Raw genomic sequence first — 19177 nt, forward strand, 5'->3', positions numbered from 1 at the left:
AAAGGAGAGGGGGTGGGGGAGGGGAGGAGGAGACAAGGATGGAGGAGAGGGAAGAAAAAAAGGAGATGGCAAAGGAAAGGAATGGGGGGAGAGAGAAGAAACGAGAGGGGAATGACGTGGGGATTTCTCTAAGGCCTGGAGTCTTGGATCCCCTTCACCTTCTGGTTGGTCATTCCCGGAAGAGGCAGAATAAGAGGGGGCCCTGGGAGTCTGGTGGGATGGGCTGGCGGCCCTGCAGTGGGGGAGGGGAACCCTCTGGACTTCTGTGCTTCAAGATTGGAATAAAACAGTATTTTGGTTTCTGTGCTGAGTTCTTGGCTTGTGGGGGAGGGTGGGAGGCCCAGACCCAGAGGGCAATTGAGATGGTCCAGCATTCCTTGACTTTTCTATCAACAGGCCCTACTGTTGATGGAATGCAGGGACCCGAAATGAATCCATCTTCATGGCAGCTCAGGCCTCATCCTCCCTTGCCATGGGAACAGCTTGCCGACATCCGCGGATCCTCCAATGACTAGTCCATGCCAATCTCGGCCACTATGCCAGTGATTGGTTTAAGAATGGGCGTGGGGCCTGATCCTGCCCAATGGGTCTGCTTAGGGCGGGAGGCTTCTAGTTTCTCTCAATCCTAAGGAGAAGCCCCAGAATGAGATGGTTAGGCCTAAACCTGCTTGCAAGCCTCTTGATAGAATGTGAGAATTAAGGATGTCGTTGAGGATGACAGAGCTAAGAGATGAGGAAAATCTGGGGAGCCCCCTGGCGGTCCAGTGGTTAGGACTCTGCGCTCTGACTACCAAGGGCCCAGGTTCGATCCCTAGTCGGGGAACTAAGATCCCATAAGCCGTGCTGCAAAAAAATAAAATAAAAAGAAAGAAAATCTGCATCTGGTTGAGTCCCTAAAGTCTGCCCTACGGCGGGGGGTGGGGGGCGGCTTCCTAAGTAAGATAAAAGATATTTTAATACTCATGGCAGTTTGAGTTGGGATTTCTGTTATCTCAACTGGTGCGGCAGACTGCAGGTGATAGAAATTCAGGTGGAAATAGCTCAGCACTTCTTAAACTTTATGAACAGATGAATCACCAGTCGGTCTGCGGTGGGGCCCAAGATTGTGGAAGGTTCTCCGATGACGTGGTTGCTGCTGGATTGTGGAGCACACTGAGTAGCAATGAAGGAGCTTAATGTAAAAGGTCATCCAGCCATTCATGTCGCTGGAAGATTAAAGTCTTCAAGTGCAGCTGAATCCAGGGGCTCAAATAATGTCAGGTTTCTCCCTTGTGCTTCTGCCCTTTATGTCACGGCTTCCTTCAAAGAAAGGCTATCCCCTTTGACTGAGAAAGATAGCGACTTGAAGCCGTAATCTCATATCCTCAGATCTTGATCCCCAAAGACCTTTCTACCAGCATCCCAGCATCAAAGCTCAAAGAAGAGGCTGATTGGGTTTACTAAGTGTATCAGTATCAATTATCTATGGTTACGTCGATGCTGTGTAACAACCATGACACTTCAAAAGTATTTAGTGATAAGCATTTATTGTTTGTGCCTTTTATTGTTTCTTGTTTATGTGCTCAAACTTGAGCAGGCCTCAGGAAATTGATTACCCAGAGACCATGTTAAAACACAGACATCCCTCCCACCCCGAATTTCTGATTGAGTAGGTCTGAGGTAGGGCCTGATAATTTGCATGTCTAATCAGTTCCCAAATAATGCTGACGCTTCTGCTTCAAAGACCATGCTTGGAGGGTCTGCTCTGAGCCGTCACCCTGGACATCTGCCCATTCTTGTAGCAGACTGACAGGACAGACAGAATGTACAGGGTCACAGAGAGTGAGGAGAGGGATTGTTAAAGAAAGTGAGGCAGGAGATAGATGGGTCCCAGGCTAAGCAGCTGCAGTTTGTCCCCTGTGGACAGATACTCCAAGATGAAGATAATAGGATAATAGGAGAGGCTGAGCCCTGCCCAGATAAAAGAGACCACACATTTCTCATTCTCAAAATCAAGGAGACCTTCCCAACAATGTATGCACAGAAAGGCTCCTTGGAGGTCAAAAAGGGAGTGATGTCAACCTACCCATAGGCCTCTTTGCTGGAATCCATCTTGGCTAAGAGATGCACGTGCACACAGGGGAGGACCCTGAGATAAACCAAACACAGATCCAGAACCAGGAAAAGCAAGATGATTGGCCAAAGGAAACCCAGAAGAAATGCCCCATATGAGTGATTCAAACTGCCACAAGGGCGCGACTCTCTGAGCCCGCCAGTTTGTGCCTATTCACACATACTCTTTTTCCTCCGAATAAACACTTTACTTGTTTCACTACTTTCCGTTTCTCTGTGGGAATACATTTCTACAAAGCTGACGGTCCAGGGGCCTTGTCACTGGCCACTGGTCTAGTGGCTAGGATTCAGTGCTCTCACTGCAGTGGCCTGACTTCAATCTCTGGCTGGGAACCAAAATCCTGCTTCAAGCCGCTGAAGGCGGAGGTCACCTAAGATCAAAAAGAGGCAGGAGGAATCCTGGGCAGGCAAACCCAATAGCAGTCCAGTGCAGACCGATGTCCCAAAGCTCCCCACTTGACTCTTTTATCCTTAGACTCTTGGATGTGGGTTAGGGAGAGTCCTAGGGAGGGAAAGAGCTCAAGCCATACCATAAATTGAAGAAGGGTTAGTAGAGGGGGGTCAGGGTGTGGAAAAGGGAGAGATGTTAATAGTGACCATCAGGGCCTTATAGGTACAGGAAGAGGTGAGTCTTTATCCTGGGAGCAGTGGAAAGCCATTCAAAACTTTTCAAGCAGGAGCATGGCTTGATTGGATGTACAAAAATAAAATTACCCCGGCAGCTTTATTGTGACAAATGGATCGGTTGTGAGTCCAGAGAAGGAAGAGATTTATGGTTAGCAAAACGGGACAGAGAAGTAGTTTCTTCACAGAACTGGATCTTTTTTTTTTTTTGGCTGTGCTGAGTCTTTGTTGTGGCACAGGCTTAGCTGGCCCACAGCATGTGAGATCTTAGTTCCCCGACCAGGAATCGAACCCGCCTCCCCTGCACTGGAAGACGGACTCTGAACCACTGGACCACCAGGGAAGTCCCTCAGAACCGGCTCTTGAAGGACGCATTTGACAGGGAGAGAACGGGGAAGCGCATTCTCAGCAGAGGGAACAGCGTGTGTAACAGTTTGCCTTTGGGGAAGGCAAGAGAAAAATCCAAAGGTCAGTGACCCTTGGACCTCTACATGCCCCACGTGCCCAGCACAATCCCTCAGGCCTCTACTCAAATGTCACCTGCTTCTAAAAGCCATCCCTGAACAGTCCATTTAAAGAGTCATCTCATCCCTTTTCTCTGCTTTATTCTTCACAACAATTAACATTGCCTGAAGTTATGCCACACATCTCGACAAATTTAGCACTGTAGTTAACAGAGTATGAATCCAGATGGTCCTGTTCACATCCCAGCTCTACTCCTTGCTATGTGCCCTTCTGTTGCTTAATCTCTGTTTGTTACAGTTTGGCGATAATAATAGTACCGGTCTCACAGGGCTTTGTGAGATAGATGAATTCGGGTGTGTACCAATGTTCTCACATGATCTGCATTTCCACTTCTCCCGAAGCATCTCAATAACCTATTAACATACCGTTTTCTCTAGCGATTTGTATTCATCATTGTTATTAATAGTCAATCTCCCCCCATCAAATTATAAGCTCTATTTTGTTTCCCATTGTATCTCCAGTGCCTAGAACAGCGTCCGGTGCAAAGTAAGCCCTGAGCAAGAAAGATGAAAGAATAAAAATGGCAGACTGGCTACTGAGGCTGGTGCTTCATCACGCTTCATTGTTGCTATGGTGACAGTGGAGCCTGCCCGACGAGTCTCAGATTCAGTAACCTTGTTTCTATCCGGCTCACCCATTGGCCACCTGTGTCTCCAGCTGTTGCAGCCAGAAAACTACAACTCCCGGCAGGCTGAGCGCCTCCAACGCGGGCCGCTAAGCGTGGGCGCCTGCGCAGTAGAATCTGCCACCCGCCATTCCCCCGGAGTTTGTACCTGCTGCAGGGCGCTTAGTCGGATGGGGGCAGAAGAATTGCTCTCGCTGAGCATTGTGGGGCTCCCTAGTCTCTCCCGGCTCTCTCGGGTTCGAAGGGTCTGGGTCCCAGAACAGCCATCTCAGCGTGGGGTGGTGGCGTGGAGGAGACCTCTCCGGTTTCCATGGTGATGGGCCAGGCTAGGCACGCGTGATGGCTGCGAGTGCGTTGCCATGGTAACCCTGGATCGGAAGGGGGCGGGGTGAGATGAAGGTGTTTAAGGACTGTCTTAGGAGGAAATAGAGTAACTGCAGAGGAACTGAGATGCTCATGGAGGAACGGAGAGTGTGATGGGGGAATCGGTGTGACATAGGCGGTGTTGGGGAGATACTAAGGGATTGGGAGTGTTTTGGTGAATTCATATGTAAAAGGAACCGAGAATTGGGTTGTTCGAACATTTGTACAGTTGTTACAGGATTCTTATAGGGGCTAGTGGAAGCTTGTAGGGAACACTGAGATGTTTTGGGAGAGTGGGGGAATTATAAGAAGAGTTTGATGTTTTGAGGTGTAATGGGAAGTTGTATAGCTATGTTGTCCAATACCCTAGCAGGTAGCCACATGTGGCTAAAGTAAATTAATTAAAGTGAAATATAATTAAAAATTCAGTTCCTCGGTCACACTCACTCCATTTCAAATACTCAATGGCTCCACTGTATTGGACACTGAAGACCTACAACATTTCCATCATCGGAGAAAGTTCTGTTGGCCAGTGCTGATATATAGGGTGAATTGGGATGTTATGGCGAATGTGGAGTTTCCCGGTTCCTAACTGTCCAGCCATATCTCTTATCACTTGCCCTCCTGCCTCACCTACAGCGGGCTCCACCCCGTTCCCCAAACAGGACCAGCTTAATCCAATTTTTGCCCCTGCCGTTCCCTGCCTGGATTGCCCATCCAACTCTGTACCTTTCAGACTTAAATGTCACCTCCCAGAAGAGGATCCCCTGGACAGCCCTATTTAAAGTAGCCACCACCCCATTCCCACCACCATCAACTATTCCATTCCCCTTTCAGAAACTTTATCAGGATCTAAAATTATCTTGTCCATAATTTGTCATTTAATTGTCCATCTTCCCCACTAGGGGGAGGTCTTGTGCTGTTTACCATGAAAAATTCCAGGGCCCGGACGTGTGCCTGGCACAGAGGGGACACTCCATAAATTATGTTGATGAAATGCATAGAGGCGATTCAGAATTTGGAAGCAGTGATATTACAGGGGAGATTGGGGGTATTAGAGAAACATATTCATAGTGGAGCTGGGGGACATAGAAGAGGAATAGATACCAGGAATTTAGGTGATAAAAGAGGAACTGGGGCTCAAGGGTTACATTAGAAAACAAATGAGGGGGTGGTAGAGGAGGACTTGGGATGTTCCATGGAATACATTGTTATTTGCAGAATTATTAAACGCCCAGTGCCTCAGTCTCCTCATCTGTAAAATGTAAATAACAGTAGTATCCATCTCATAAGTTTCTTGGAGGAATAACTGAGGTAACACATGGGATGTGTTTGGAAGACTGTCATCATCAAAATTATTACTGAAGTTAAAGCAGGAGTTGGGATACACAGGGTCCTGCCTCCCTGCCCCACCCCGTCCCCCAACTTGGCCTCATGCACCTGGGAAGAACTCTGGGTTCCAAAAAAATGGTTTGAAATCCAGTCTGCTGAAGCACGCCTTCTCAGACTTTGTGTTTTTGTAGCAACAATTGGCAGGAGACGGGTAGCAGTAACTCTTCTCTGTGTGGGTAGTAAAGAACTCTCTTTGGGGCTTCCCTGATGGCGCAGTGGTTGAGAGTCCGCCTGCCGATGCAGGGGACACGGGTTCGTGCCCCGGTCCGGGAACATCCCACATGACGCGTAGCGGCTGGGCCCGTGATCCATGGCCGCTGAGCCTGCGCGTCCGGAGCCTGTGCTCCGCAACGGGAGAGGCCACAACAGTGAGAGGCCCGCGTACCGTAAAAAAAAAAAAAAGAACTCTCTTCATAGCTCCCCATATGGCCCTCTTCACTCATCAACATCCTATGCCTGCCCCCCATGGTGATATTTAATTAGCCCTGAACATTGTGCCAGGTGGTTTACCTAGAGGATCACCCCAAACACTCCATTGTGCCCGTTTTCCAGCTGCGGAAATTAAATGAGAGAGGTTCAGGAACTTGCCTAAGGACACAGCAGAGAGGAGGGTAGTTTCCCGCTCAACCTCCGCCCCTGCACTTTTTCAGTGGTTCTCATTTTAGCAGAAAGAGTGTTTGGATGAAGCCATGCACTACGGCTGTCACGCATTTGTTGACGCTCCTTCTCGCTGAACCTCAGTTTCTTCATGTGGAAAATGGGGATAATAGTAACTAACCAAGGCTGTTTTGAGAACTGAAAATAATGTGCTTATACTTAGCCCATGCTAAGTACATCAGTAACTGGATGTTACTATATATCTGCCCTTCCCGTTTCTTTTTGAAAAACTGAAGCAGTGGGTTGACGTTTGAGGGGAATTTGGTGACGCTGCAGAGGGAGTGAAGACTCCCCTTTTCAACCTCCTGAGAAAAACCAGCCACGGTACCCGAAATGCACTACGCATGCGCATTCAGGTGGCCGGAAGCGCCGCTGCCCCGAGTCCTCCAGTAAATGGAGACCTTGGTGAACCGGCAGTATACCTGGGCCGAAAGGTGAGGCGGCGAAGTTTGGGAAGATACGGGTCGAATCTGAAAGGCACCGGGGGAGCCAGAGGTCTGGTCAGTCCCTAGTTGAAGGGACTCCCTTCATGCCTCTCCCCGCACACACAGACTCGGGTAATGGTCTCGCCCGATTCCCGTTCCCTTCTATCACTCCAGGACATACCAAGTTTCCAGCAGAGGGGTGGGAGGAGCGGGCCTGAGTGAGGAAGGGCCCATTTGGCGGGTGAGATCATTGTCACGGAAGTCAGGAGAAAAATGGGGGGAAGGGGGGAAAGAGGGTCCAAACAGTTGGGAGAAGAGTGGAGAGGCCTTCAGGAGACCCTTGTGTGCAGGGGGCGGGGCCTGGAAGACCTTTGCCAGGGAGAGAAGGCGGGGATCTCTGGATGGGCGAGTTCATTGGGTGGGGAGGTGGGAGGTTCGGATGACGAGTTCATTGTGTGTCCGACTGAGGGGGATGAATGGTTGGGAGAGACCATTGTTTGCAAGGGGAGATTTGGGCAGTGCTTGGGAGTGACCTCTGCGTGTATGAATGCGGAGGGTCACGGTGAGTGTGTGCGCGGGTAACAGGTTTGAACTGTGCCTTGAAGCAGGAGTTAGATTCTGACAGAGGCTCTGAGATGTGGGCCAACAACAGGTGCAAACGCCCCATGATGGAAGAGTTAAGGATCCACTTGCAGAAGGAGGGTCTGCCCATTGGAATGTAAGGTCCGTGGGCAAATACATCGAGAGTGATGCTGGAGAGTACGCAGGGGACATATCAAAGGGGACTGGACTGCCAGGCTGAGGGGCCTGACGCTGTCCCACGATCCTGGGGAGCCATGGGAGGGTTGTGAGCAGGACTGGAGCAAGATAAGCTGTGGGTGTAGAAAGACCTGTCTGGGGCTGTGTGGGAGACGGACTGGATCGGGGAGGTTGGAGGTGAGAGGCTAGAGAGGAGGCTGGGGTGATGATCCCGGAAGAGAGGAGAAGACCTGAGCTGGGACTTCCCTGGCAGTCCAGTGGTTAAGACTCTGTGCTTCCACTGCAAGGGATGAGGGTTCGATCCCTGGTCAGGGAACTAAGATCCCACATGCGTGTGGCGCAGCCAAAAAACAAACAAACAAAAAAAGACCTGAGCTGTGGCAGAGGCCATGGGGACAGAGGGCAGAATAAAAGGCAGAAAACGTGGGAAGGTTGGTAGACTGACAGATCAGGGAGGGGGTAGGAAGGAGGAGGACGGAGGGATGAGAACTCCCTGGGAACCTGACCCAGCGACTGGGTGGCAGTGAGGCTGCTGGGACAGTGATGGGCACAGATGGAGACCCCAGGAGGAGGGGCGTGCTTGGAGGAGGACTCTGAGGTCTGCACAGATGTCATGAGTGTGAGGGGTCTGCAGGTCATCCAGGGGGCTTGGAAGTGAGGTTCCGGTGCTGTCAGCTGTGGTTGGCCCTGGGTACTGTGAGGCTCATTGGGCTATCTGGGGAGAGGGAAGTGAAGTGAGGAAGACAAAGGTTCAGTCCAAGAGGCCATATTGTGAAGGGCCTTGAATGCCAGGTTGAGGGGCTCAATTTTTTTTTTTTTTCTTTTTTAAAGATTTATTTATTTTTGGCTGCATCTGGTCTTAGTTGCAGCGCCTGGGCTCTTCGCTGTGGTGCACGGGCTTCTCTGTAGTTGTGGTATGCGGGTTTTCTCTTCTCTAGTTGAGGCACGCGGGCTTAGTTGCCCCGCGGCATGTGGGACCTCAGTTCCCCGACCAGGGATCGAACCGGGCGTCCCCTGCTTTGTAAGGTGGATTCCTTACCACTGGACCACCGGGGAAGTCCCGAAGGGCTCATTTTTCTCCTGGGGGTTCTGGGGAGCCATGGGAGGAAAGTGAGCAGGGAAGAGGCAAGAGCAGCTCTGGAGGCCAGAAAGACTCCTCTAGGGCCACGTGGGGGATGGACTGGAGAGGGGAGACTGGAGGCAAGGAGGCCTGGAGGAGGCTGGGTGAGGACACGCATGAGCTGCTTTCAGGGCTATGGGGTTGGAGAGTACAGTGTGTAGCTGTTGGTGGAGGCCATGGGAATATCTGCCGTCCCTCCGAGGAGGGTCTTGGAGAGAGAGGGCCTCCCTGGGCCCCCAGGGCAGATGAGACTTTGGAGGAGACCTCTCTCCCAACTCCAGCAGCTTAGAGAAAACCCTCACTGTCACCTCTCTTCTCTCTTCCTCAGCCCCCTTGGAGCTGACCAACGGCAGCCCCACCTCACCCTCACTTCAGCCTCCAGAGCCAGGGACTGGGTCTGGGACAGACCGCACCCAATGAAGGCGGGAGGTGGAGAAGCGGGTCCTGGAGACCCCCCAGACTTTCTGGGATTCAGTCCATCTCAACTGAGGATACACCATGAGGAGCCTGAGGTCCCAGAAGAAGAGGTGAGCCCCCCGACGCCCACCCACCCCAGGAGTCAGGTCTCAGCAGGAATAGAGATTTAGGCAGCTGTGAATTTGATTCCCAGATCTGTTGCTTCCTGGCTTTGTGTCTTGGCCCATGGACACGCTGCTCTGAGCCTTAGTTTCTGCTTCTGTGAGAATGAAACCTTCCCTGTTGTGGGGATGCCAGGAGATGGTGTCCGATTCAGAGCACAATGAATGTATTCATTATTTCTGTACCTAGAACAGTGATGGATGTATGATTGTGCTGGATCTCAAACTTGAGAGCCATTGGAGAAAATGAGGGCTCCCTCGCTCCCTCCTCCTTCAGGTCTTTGCTTCAGTGTCACCTTCTCATCGGGCCTTCCCAGGCCATCCCCTTTAACGTGGCATTCCCATCCCACCCCAGGCATTTCCTATCCCCTTTCCCTCCTTTACTTCTCAGGCTTTCATGAAACGTTTGCCTTCAAGCTAGTCTTCATAAAAAACCCTAACTCTAGGGCTTCCCTGGTGGCGCAGTGGTTAAGAATCCGCCTGCCAATGCATGGGTCCCCATCTATCAAATGAAGGTTCATTATTACAAGGGTATGATATTGTGGGTTCAAATCCCACCTCTGCCTCTTACCAGCTCTATGATCTGATCCGGATATTTCTTAACTTCTGAGCCTCAGTTTTGTCGTCTGTCAGATGGGGATTATAAAAGTCCTCACCTCATAGAGTGAGTTCAGGGAGTTAATACACAGAAATTGCTCAGAACAGTGCCTACGCCCTCTAAGTATCAAATAAATACTAGCTAATAAGGTTATCTCTAACACCATCCCCAAATTCACAGATGAGTATGGGTTTGTGAGGGCTGCCTTAGTGTTACTTTCCAGATTCAAATCTTAACTCTTCCACTCCCAAGCTCTGTGACCTCGGGCAAGTGACTCACCTTCTCTGAGCTTCGGTCTCCCTGCAGAAGACTGGGTTATTGTGAGCACTCAGTCTGGTGCCTAGTATCCAGAAGGTGCTGCATAAACGCCAAATAAAAGGTGGTTTTTTTTTAGCTGTGTCCCCTCTGTGGGGTCTTGGCTGCCAATGGCATGTATTGGTTTCCCATGAAACCAATTACCACAAATCTGGTGACGTAAAACTACACACATTTATTCACTTACAGTCTGGAGATCAGAAGTTCAAAATGAATTTCACTGAGCCACAATCGAGGTGTCAGCAGGGCTGTGCTCCCTCGGAGACGTTCGAGGAGAAGCCATTTCCTTGCCTTTTCTATCTTCTAGAGCTGCATTCCTTAGCTCCTGATCCCTTCTTCCATCTTCACAGCCAGCAGCTTAGTATTTTGGTTCAGTAGTCACATCACCTTCTTCTTCTGCATCAAATCTCCCTTTGCTTCCCTCTTATAAGGACACTTATGATTACATTCACAGTCACCCAGATAATCCAGGATAATCTCCCCATCTGAAGATTCTGAATTTAATCACATCTGCAAAGTCCCTATTACCATTTAGGCAACATTCACAAGTTCTAGATATTTAGGACCAGGATATATTTAGAGGCCATTATTCAGCCTACCATATGACAGAAAACCCCAGCTCAAACTTGCTTAAGCAACGAAAGGTAATATATTGCCTCACCTAACCAAAGAGTGGAGGAAAGGATGCTTCAGGTGAAGCTAGATCTAGGTGCTGTCTAGATCTAGGAAGCTGTCTCTCTCTTTTCTTGGGACTGTTTTCCTCCATGGATATTTCATTGCCAGGTTGACTCTTCCCACAGGGTGCAAAAGATGAACACAGGCAGTGCCAGGCTCCCATCCAAAGATAAGTGCTATGGAGAAAAGTAAAGCCAGGAAGCAGGTAGGAAGCATCGGAGGGGTAGCATGAGTTTCGATTTCAGATAGAGTGGTAAGGAGAGGCCTCAGGGAAAAGGGACATTGGACCAAAGACCTGACCAAGGTGAGGGAGGAACTGTGCGTCTGTGGAGGGGAAGAGGGTTCCAGGCACCAAGTCCGTTGAGGAGGCCTTGAGTGTGGCCAGAGCCTAGTGAGCCAGAGGAGAAGGCAAGAGATGAGGTCAAGGAGGGGACACAGGCGGGTCATGCAGGGCCTCCTGGGTCGTGAGGACTTGGGCTTTTCCCTGAGTTAGAGGGGAACCAGGGGAGGCCTCTGAGCTGGGAAGGGACCTGAGCTGACTTAGGTGTTAACCGGCGCCTTCTGGCGGCTGCGTGGGGAACAGACCTGAGGGGTGGACGGCTGAGGCAGGGAACCCAGAGAAGAGACCACAGCAATAGCCCGGGAGAGAGATGATTTTGGCTCACAGGAGGGTGCTGGCTGTGGAGATGGTGCGAAGTGGCCCGATTCTGCCTGTATTTTCAAGTTAGAGCCAACAGGCTTGATGAGAGATTAGATGAAGGTGTGTGAAAAAGGGGTGTCAGGTTTTTGCCCCGAGCACTTGGAAGGAAAGAAGGAGCTGCCTTTTCCTGAAATGAAGGCGTCAGGAGGGACGGGACGCGGGGGGCGGGGGGGAGTAGAATTTCAATCTTAACCCATTTAATCCGCATTGCCGCTCCAGGAGGGCGGTCCCGTTATCTGCCCATTTTACAGATGAGGCGGCTGCAGCCCCAAATCCACAGTCATGTCTGGGCAGGGGTGGGATGGGGGGATGACCCGAGGACTAAGCCCATTCTTCTCTTCCAGGCGCCCGGAGGAGACGAGGCGGAGGCTCCGGCCCTGGTGCAGCTCATCGACGAGCACGGGACGTACTCGACTGCGCGCCTGGTTCCCGACGTTTCTGCGGAGGAGCGCTCAGGTAAGGAGGAGCCAGGCTCGCTTCGCAGCGGCTCCGAGGGCCGGGAGGGGCTGGCGCGGCCCAGGCAGTTCAGCTGCGCGGCCTGCGGGAGGGCCTTCAAGCGCGCGTGGGAGCTGCTGAGCCACGAGGTGGTGCACACGGCGGCGCGGCCCTTTCGCTGCGGCCTGTGTGCGACCGCCTTCAAACGCCACTCGGACTGCAAGGGCCACCGGCCGGTGCACAGCGACGAGCGGCCGCACGGTTGCGATGCCAGCGGCAAGCGCTTCAAGCGAGCCAGCAACCTGTAGGTGCGGAGAGGGGGGCGGAGCCGACGAGAGGCTGGGGTACGCGACAGGGGCAGGGGAGAGCGGTGGACCCGAGGTGGGCGGGGCCTGTTGCGAGGGGCGGGGCCTGCGGGGAAAAGGCAGGGCAAGGCAATGGACCTAAGGTAGGGCCAGGTATGAAGGGAGGGGTGGAGGTTTCTGGGACCAGGTTGTTCAGGGCCTTGGACTGGGGGTGAGCGGGAGCCGGTGGGGAGAGGCAGAGCCCACCGGAAGAGGGAGAGCAGAGCTGGGCCTGAAGGGAAAGTGGGCGGGGTGACCAGGAGGCCGAGGCGGGGAGGGGTTAAATGTATGTGGAGGTGAGCTAGAAGGTAGAAGAATCCCAGGAAAGATGTGAGGGGAGAGGCTTAGAGAAAGTGGTCTTGGCACTCAGGGAGGTAGCAGCTGGGATGATCATGAGATGATAGGAAATTGGGGATGGGTTTTCGAGGAAGGTAAGAAGGAGATAGGGGTCAGATTTGGAGGAGAAGGTAATGGAAAGGGAGGCTTCCATGGCTGGGGAGGGGTGGGGAGGCGGGAGGTGTGTTGAGGGCCATGATGGGAGGAAAGGAGAGGCTGGGAGTTAGTCTGGAGGCAGCCCAGCTCTCAGAGCTACCCTGGATCTCTCCTGTTACTGGATGCTGCCATGACCCTCTCCTGCTGCCCTTTCTTGTGTGGCCAAGGGGACAAGAGAGCCTGGGATTCCCTACCCAAGGGGCCCAAAGGCTGCTTCCAGGGCTCTCTGGCTCCACCATCCCCAGGGTGCATTTTGCCCCACCTGTGTGCACAACCTCTAGGCTGGACGGGTGGAAGGGAGGCTTGGACTGGGCTGTCCTTCTGTGGGTGCGATATCCCCCGAGGCCTGGGAAACCCCCGCCAGCTCTCCTGAGCCACCAAGTTCTAGTGTGGAACTCTGAGGATTCCAAAGAAGATAAATTTGAACCTGGCCTTCCGGGTCATTGTGAAGGTCTATTTGTCAGAGCGGGGAGGAAGAACGTATTTTATTTAATAGTTTGGTTTGTAATTTAAAAAATTTTAGACAATTGGTATGTGTATCTTCATTTGGTCTCTTTCTCGGAGACCTGCAAGGAGTAGGGGTGAATCTACCTGGAGAGGCGTGTCCTGCAGAGGTGAGCCACTGTTCCTCACTCCCGGTGCTGTCCTCTTCCCCAGGAGCACTGCCGCCTCCACATGGGCGAGCGCCCCTTCCCCTGCCCGTCCTGCCCGAAGCGCTTCAAGACCCCCTACAAGCTGCACTGTCACGAGCCTCTGCACGCCCCTTCGCGGCCCTTCCCCTGCCGGGACTGCAGCAAGGCCTTCGAGGCCGGGCCGGCCCTGCTTCTGCACCGGCGGCAGCACTGTGAGGACAAGCCGCACTCCTGCAGGCTGTGCAGCAAGCGCTTCACCCACCGCCACAGGCTGCGGGTGCACGAGCGCGTGCCTATGGGCGATCGGCCCTTCGTCTGCCCGCTGTGCACCACGGCCTTCAAGCAGTCCAACGCGCTGGCCTCTCACCTCCGCGTGCATTCGGTCGAGCGGCCCTACCCTAGCTAGGTGGCTAGCTGCTGCCATCCTGGACAGCACAGGTCTAAGGTATGAAGGCGTGAAGGGTGCCCGGTAGTGGCTGTGACATTTGAAGAATTGCCACTGATGCCCACGTAAGCCACTTAATATACTTAATATTCTTGAGAAGGACTGCAGAGGGCCTTTAACAAAACCTTTTTTTTTTCCCCCTGCAAAGCCAAGACGAAAGTTTATAAATCTCATTCCAGGGTAGCAAGTGCACACACCCAACCGAGGACACTGGTTATGTGGTATAAATGTACATGGTAATAACTTTAATCAAATCAGAGCTGCTACCATGTATAACCTGTTAGGTGGCCCTGTAGCTGTGTCAGTGTTCCTCATTTACTAAAATGTCAATGTGGTAATGAGGTCATCTGGTGGTGAGGATGTCCCATTGGTGGCTTGTGGCATAAAGAATATGAGGGTAGCCACAAATGCAGGTAGGAGCTGTAGGAGCCTTTCTTGAATGTGAGCGCTTCTGGGTCCTCCTCCACCACCCGTACGTAGACCTTTGGTACTAAGGCCTTGCTGGTGACTCTTGTCAAATTCAAAGAAGTTCACAGGTGGATGGATAACTGTTCACTGTGGACACCCTGGGTTATGTCCTTGCAGGCATAGCACAGCACAACCATTGGTGCTGAGATCTTCTAGTTGGTGGTGGATGGCGTTTTAGGGACAATCATTTTGCCAGGCATGGGCGTGACCTGCACTTCAGGTGGGCGTCCCATCTCTGTTGGCTGCTTCTTGGTCCCCATCTGTCAGATCAACTTGTAATGGTTGGAGGCCTTTCCACAGCATCCACAGTGTTCCCTTCGACCCTAGCATCAGCTCCATGAGCCCTACCTTTGGATGGACGTCCACTCTCATAGACCTTGCCTTGCAGGTGGCTGGAAGTGTGATAAGATAGCTTATGGGATGGTGGCCACAGTGGTGTCCAGAATATCTGAGTCGTCCCATCCCAGCTCTGAGATCAGCTCTGCAGACAGTATTTTTTTAAGCCAGTAATAGCCCAGGTATCATGCAGCTGATTCCAAAGATGTCCCTTGGTGCTGAAGAGGTCCCCTGGGTACTGAAGGTGTCCCCTGGGTGGTTTGTGGGATTTTTCAGAACATCAGTATTGCCTCCCACCCACCCACACCCTACTCTCAGCCCTTCACAGATGTGCTCTCTGAAGAGAGAGCTGAACTTACGGACAAAGTTCAGCCCAAGGAAGTATGTCTCGGTCACTGGGGCTGTGATCTTGGTGATTTGGGACATTTCCAGAGCGCCTTCAACTCTCTTTTCCCACCTCTTGGTCTGGCCTCAGCTCCATGGATTCTCACCTTCTGAACGCTGTTTCTTTCAAGTCCCCAGCTTCACCTCCATAATGTGCTAGAGGTCCCGTCCCCCCCCCCCGGGAATTTATGTAAATGCTTAATAGCATTGGGGGAGGAGCTAGGGATTTGCCTGGGAGGCATCATAAGGTGGGTCCTATCCATGTGGCATCACAGTTTAAGGTCAAGTCCTTAAAGGTCTTAGTCCTCCCCGCCCTAATATGCAGCTGTGCCTTTGACAGGCTTGCATTTTAAATTTTATCAAATGTCTTATTGGCATCTATTAAGATGATTCTGATTTTTCTCATTTGACCTAATAATATGATAAACTATGGTACATTAAAAAGAGCAGAAATATCCTTATATTCCTAGAATAAATCTCTCCTGCTTATAGTATCCTCTGTTTTAATGATTTCTCTTCACCAATATTTTATTTAAGCATCTAAATTCATAAGTGAGGACTTCCCTGGTGGCGCAGTGGTTAAGAATCCACCTGCCAATGCAGGGGACATGGGTTCGAGCCCTGGTCTGGGAAGATCCCATATGCCGTGGAGCAACTAAGCCCGTGTGCTGCAACTACTGAGCCTACGCTATAGATCCTGCAAGCCACAACTACTGAAGCCCACGCGCCCAGAGCCTGTGGTCTACAACAGGAGAAGCCACCGCAATGAGAAGCCTGCGCACCGCAACAAAGACCCAATGCAGCCAAAAATAAATAAATAGATAGATAGATAGATAGATAGATAAATAAATAAATAAAATAAAAAGCAGAAGCCTGTTCTGGGGGAAGATATCATGTGGTACATTTACAGTCATTTTATCTATAACGTCAGACTTAAAACTAAAACGTCATCAACAGGGGTAGAAGCAGAAAATTTGATAAATAATTAGGAAAAAAAAACTGATGATGGAAGGAGATCAATATATTACCCAGATTGGAATGAGCAGGGAACACTTCAAATTAACTGTGGCTAAACTGCTAAAGAAAATAGGGAAGATCAAAAAGCAGATGAAATAAGGGCACATTTCAACAGAGAATTGGAATCTAGACAAGAATCAAATCAAGATTTTGGGCAAATGCAAAATCTGAAACTAAAGTTAATTGAGTAGGTTTAATTGTATACTGGGTCCTGAATAAGATGATAAGATGGGACTCATGAATACAATGACAGGTCAATAGGAAATTGCCAAATGGAAGCATGGAGAGCAATTGAAAAACAAAACAAAACAAAAAAACACACAGAAGAGAATAAATGATAAAAGATATAAGGAACATATATATATATGAATATAAGCCATACATACATATAACTTAAGTACCAAAATGAGAGGAGAAACACATTGAGGGAGAAGCAAAATTTGAAGTAATAATGGCTAAGAATTGTCCAAAACTGATGAAAGACATTAACTCAAAGATTCAAGAAACTCAGCAAAATCCAAACTGGAAATACACAAAGAAAACCACACCTGGGCACATCATGGTCAAACTGTTGAAAATCAAAGCAAGGACTAAATTTTTAAAGAAGCCAGAGGACATTCAGGTTTGTTTCCATGTCTCGGCTATTGTGAATAATGCTGCAATGTACATGGGAGAGCAAGTATCTCTTCAAGATTCTGATTTTAATTCCTTTGGAGAAATACCCAGAGGTGGGATTGCTGGATCATATGGTATTGGGTTGGCCAAAAGGTTCATTTGGGTTTTTCCATAAGATGTTACAGAACAATAGTTCTGTTTTTAGTTTTCTGAGAACCTTCCATACTGTTTTCCAAAATGACTGTCCCAATTTGCGTTTCCACTAATAGTGCACAAAGGTCCCTTTTTTCCATACCTGGTTTTGATTTGCATTTCCCTGATAATTAGTGATGTTGAGAATGTTTTCATATACCTGTTGGCCATTTGTGTATCTTCTTTGGAAAAAAATGCCTATTTAGGTTCTTTGCCCTTTTTAAATCAGTTTTTTCTTTCTTTCTTTTGCTATTGAGTTGTATGATTTCCTCTGATATTTTAGAAATTAATATGCATACATAAAATTAATCCAGCTATTCACATACACTTGGTACAATTTAATGTATGGCTGTTACATCTCAATCAAAAGAAGGAAATGCAATGAACTTGTGCTAGCCCACTGGATAGACTAGTGACCTAACCTTTGGCCAGTCCCTTCTTTGTCGTGAATAGTATTTTCTTCAGAGAGGTGTTTTTCATAGATCAAAGAATCCTTAGGAAGTCTAACAAAGTAAGTAGTTTACCTGTCCTGGAAGAGTGCCATTTGTCAAAGTTCATTAAGTGTTTGTTTGTTGGTTTGTTTTAAGTTTTCTTTTTTTTTTCTTTTTTTTTTTTTGCGGTACGCGGGCCTCTCACTGTTGTGGCCTCTCCCGTTGCAGAGCACAGGCTCCGGACGCGCAGGCTCAGCGGCCATGGATCACGGGCCCAGCCGCTCCACGACATGTGGGATCTTCCCGGACCGGGGCACGAACCCGCGTCCCCTGCATCGGCAGGCGACTCTCAACCACTGCGCCACCAGGGAAGCCCTGTCAAATGAGAATTTTAAACACTGGGTTTAACAGACAGAGGCCCCTTCTAAGTACTTTACAAATATTAACTCACTTAATGCTCACGACAACCCTATGAAGTGGATGCTATTAGTCCCGTTTTGTAGCAGGGGAAACTGAGGCACAGGGAGGCTAAGCAAGCTGCCCAAGGTCACAGCCGGCTGGGGGCGGGCGAGATTCTACCTCGTGCCGTCCTGCACCGGACTAGGTGGGTAGGCTTCCCTGTACTGGTGGGGTCTTGAATTTGGGATCTTGTCCGTCCTCCCCCATCAGGATGTGAGCTCTGGGTGGGGGCACCTCGTCTGGTGCACACAGGCATTTAATGAACATTGTGGAATCAAGAAGGGATGAGTGGGTATCTTAGGATGGCCACATCCCTTCGTGACCGCCTGCGCCCTCCTGCCGTGCTCTGCTCGGGGAATTCTATTCGTGGTCAAGACGTTTAGTCCCAGTAAACTCGATCCTCGGGGCGAGGGGGACCCCAAGGAAATCACCAGCTTGGGCTGAGTCAGGACGGAGAAGAATCCGCTCACAGCGGGGCACTGGCGCCACCTGGCGGCGGAGTTCTGCTAAGACAGAGCCGCTGGGAGACCTGGAACGTTTGCTTTGGGTGAAGTGGAATCGACATCTGAAAGGGAGTTGATATCGGGTGTTATTAGTGGGCGGTCGTCTGAAAATCAGTGTATGATGATGGGTGCCATCTACCAGTGGCTTCCAAACTTTTCTGGCCGTGACGCGCAGTAAGAAATCATTTCACATTAACATGGTTTCATCAAATACCACCCTGTACTGCATGATGTTTTTTATTCAACTGTATTCCTATTTTTAAATGTCGGTCAGATCCCCTGATCACACCTCCAGGGATTCCCCCTCTGACTTCAAGATGAACGGAGCTCAGAGAGGTGAAGACACTTGTCCAAATCCACACAGGTTGTATGCGACAGTGCCAGTTTCTGCCTCAGTCCTAAAGCACAGAAATCACTAAATGCTCCAAATTTCACTGCTATTGAGTATAATTTAATTTAGTCCTTTCTCCATTTTGCCCATAAGATTGAGCTGCACTGGTCTGCTGTTTTCTTATTACTGTATAATGTAAATGAATGACATTCCCGAGCTCAGGCTTAAAAAATGCAAGTTTTCTTATGTTACAAAATGAATCTGAGACAGCAATAAAGAACCTACATTGAGGTGGCACTCGCAGCATCATTGCCAACACCACTGTCACCATCACCACCATCACCATCGTCACCACGGTCGTCATCATAACCATCACATCCCCTTCTCTGTCACCGTCAGCATCACATCGTGATCATCATCACTGTCACCACGTTCATTCACCACCATCATCGCCATCCCCACTACGGCCATCACCAACATCACCACTCTCACCGCCACAAAAATCGCCCCCACTTGAAAGCAGGTATCAGCAGCCCACACTTTTTGTCTCCTAGCTACAGCCTTGGCCCAGCAAGCCTGCATCCTCCATCTCTCTCTCCACCCTGAGCCACAGGGGATGTGACTG

General features: G+C 50.2%; 1 protein-coding gene across 3 annotated transcripts; it reads left to right on the forward strand.

Annotated features, from left to right (window-relative positions):
- The first annotated feature begins 6689 nt into the window (after positions 1–6689).
- On the forward strand, positions 6690–14935 carry LOC307179039 (uncharacterized protein). Of its 3 annotated transcripts, none has more exons than XM_079907780.1 (4): positions 6690–6732; positions 8931–9129; positions 11813–11924; positions 13397–14935. In XM_079907780.1, the coding sequence occupies exons 2-4, from the start codon at positions 9101–9103 to the stop codon at positions 13775–13777; spliced, it is 522 nt and encodes a 173-aa protein (XP_079763906.1). In that variant the 5' UTR covers positions 6690–6732; positions 8931–9100; the 3' UTR covers positions 13778–14935. The 3 variants fall into 3 exon arrangements, with proteins under 3 accessions (XP_079763906.1, XP_079763908.1, XP_079763907.1); XM_079907782.1 differs by lacking the exon at positions 6690–6732 and adding an exon at positions 7194–7285; XM_079907781.1 differs by lacking the exon at positions 6690–6732 and adding an exon at positions 7352–7446.
- Positions 14936–19177: the final 4242 nt, after the last annotated feature.

This window comes from Stenella coeruleoalba (assembly GCF_951394435.1).
Source record: "Stenella coeruleoalba genome assembly, chromosome: 20".
Taxonomy (NCBI): Eukaryota; Metazoa; Chordata; class Mammalia; order Artiodactyla; family Delphinidae; genus Stenella; species Stenella coeruleoalba.

Coding starts and splice junctions, on each gene's coding strand:
- LOC307179039 (XM_079907780.1), top strand. CDS start 9,101: ATGAGGAGCCTGAGGTCCCAGAAGAAGAG. Junction 9,130..11,812: donor CTGAGGTCCCAGAAGAAGAG/GTGAGCCCCCCG, acceptor CTTCTCTTCCAG/GCGCCCGGAGGAGACGAGGC. Junction 11,925..13,396: donor TTCTGCGGAGGAGCGCTCAG/GTAAGGAGGAGC, acceptor CCTCTTCCCCAG/GAGCACTGCCGCCTCCACAT.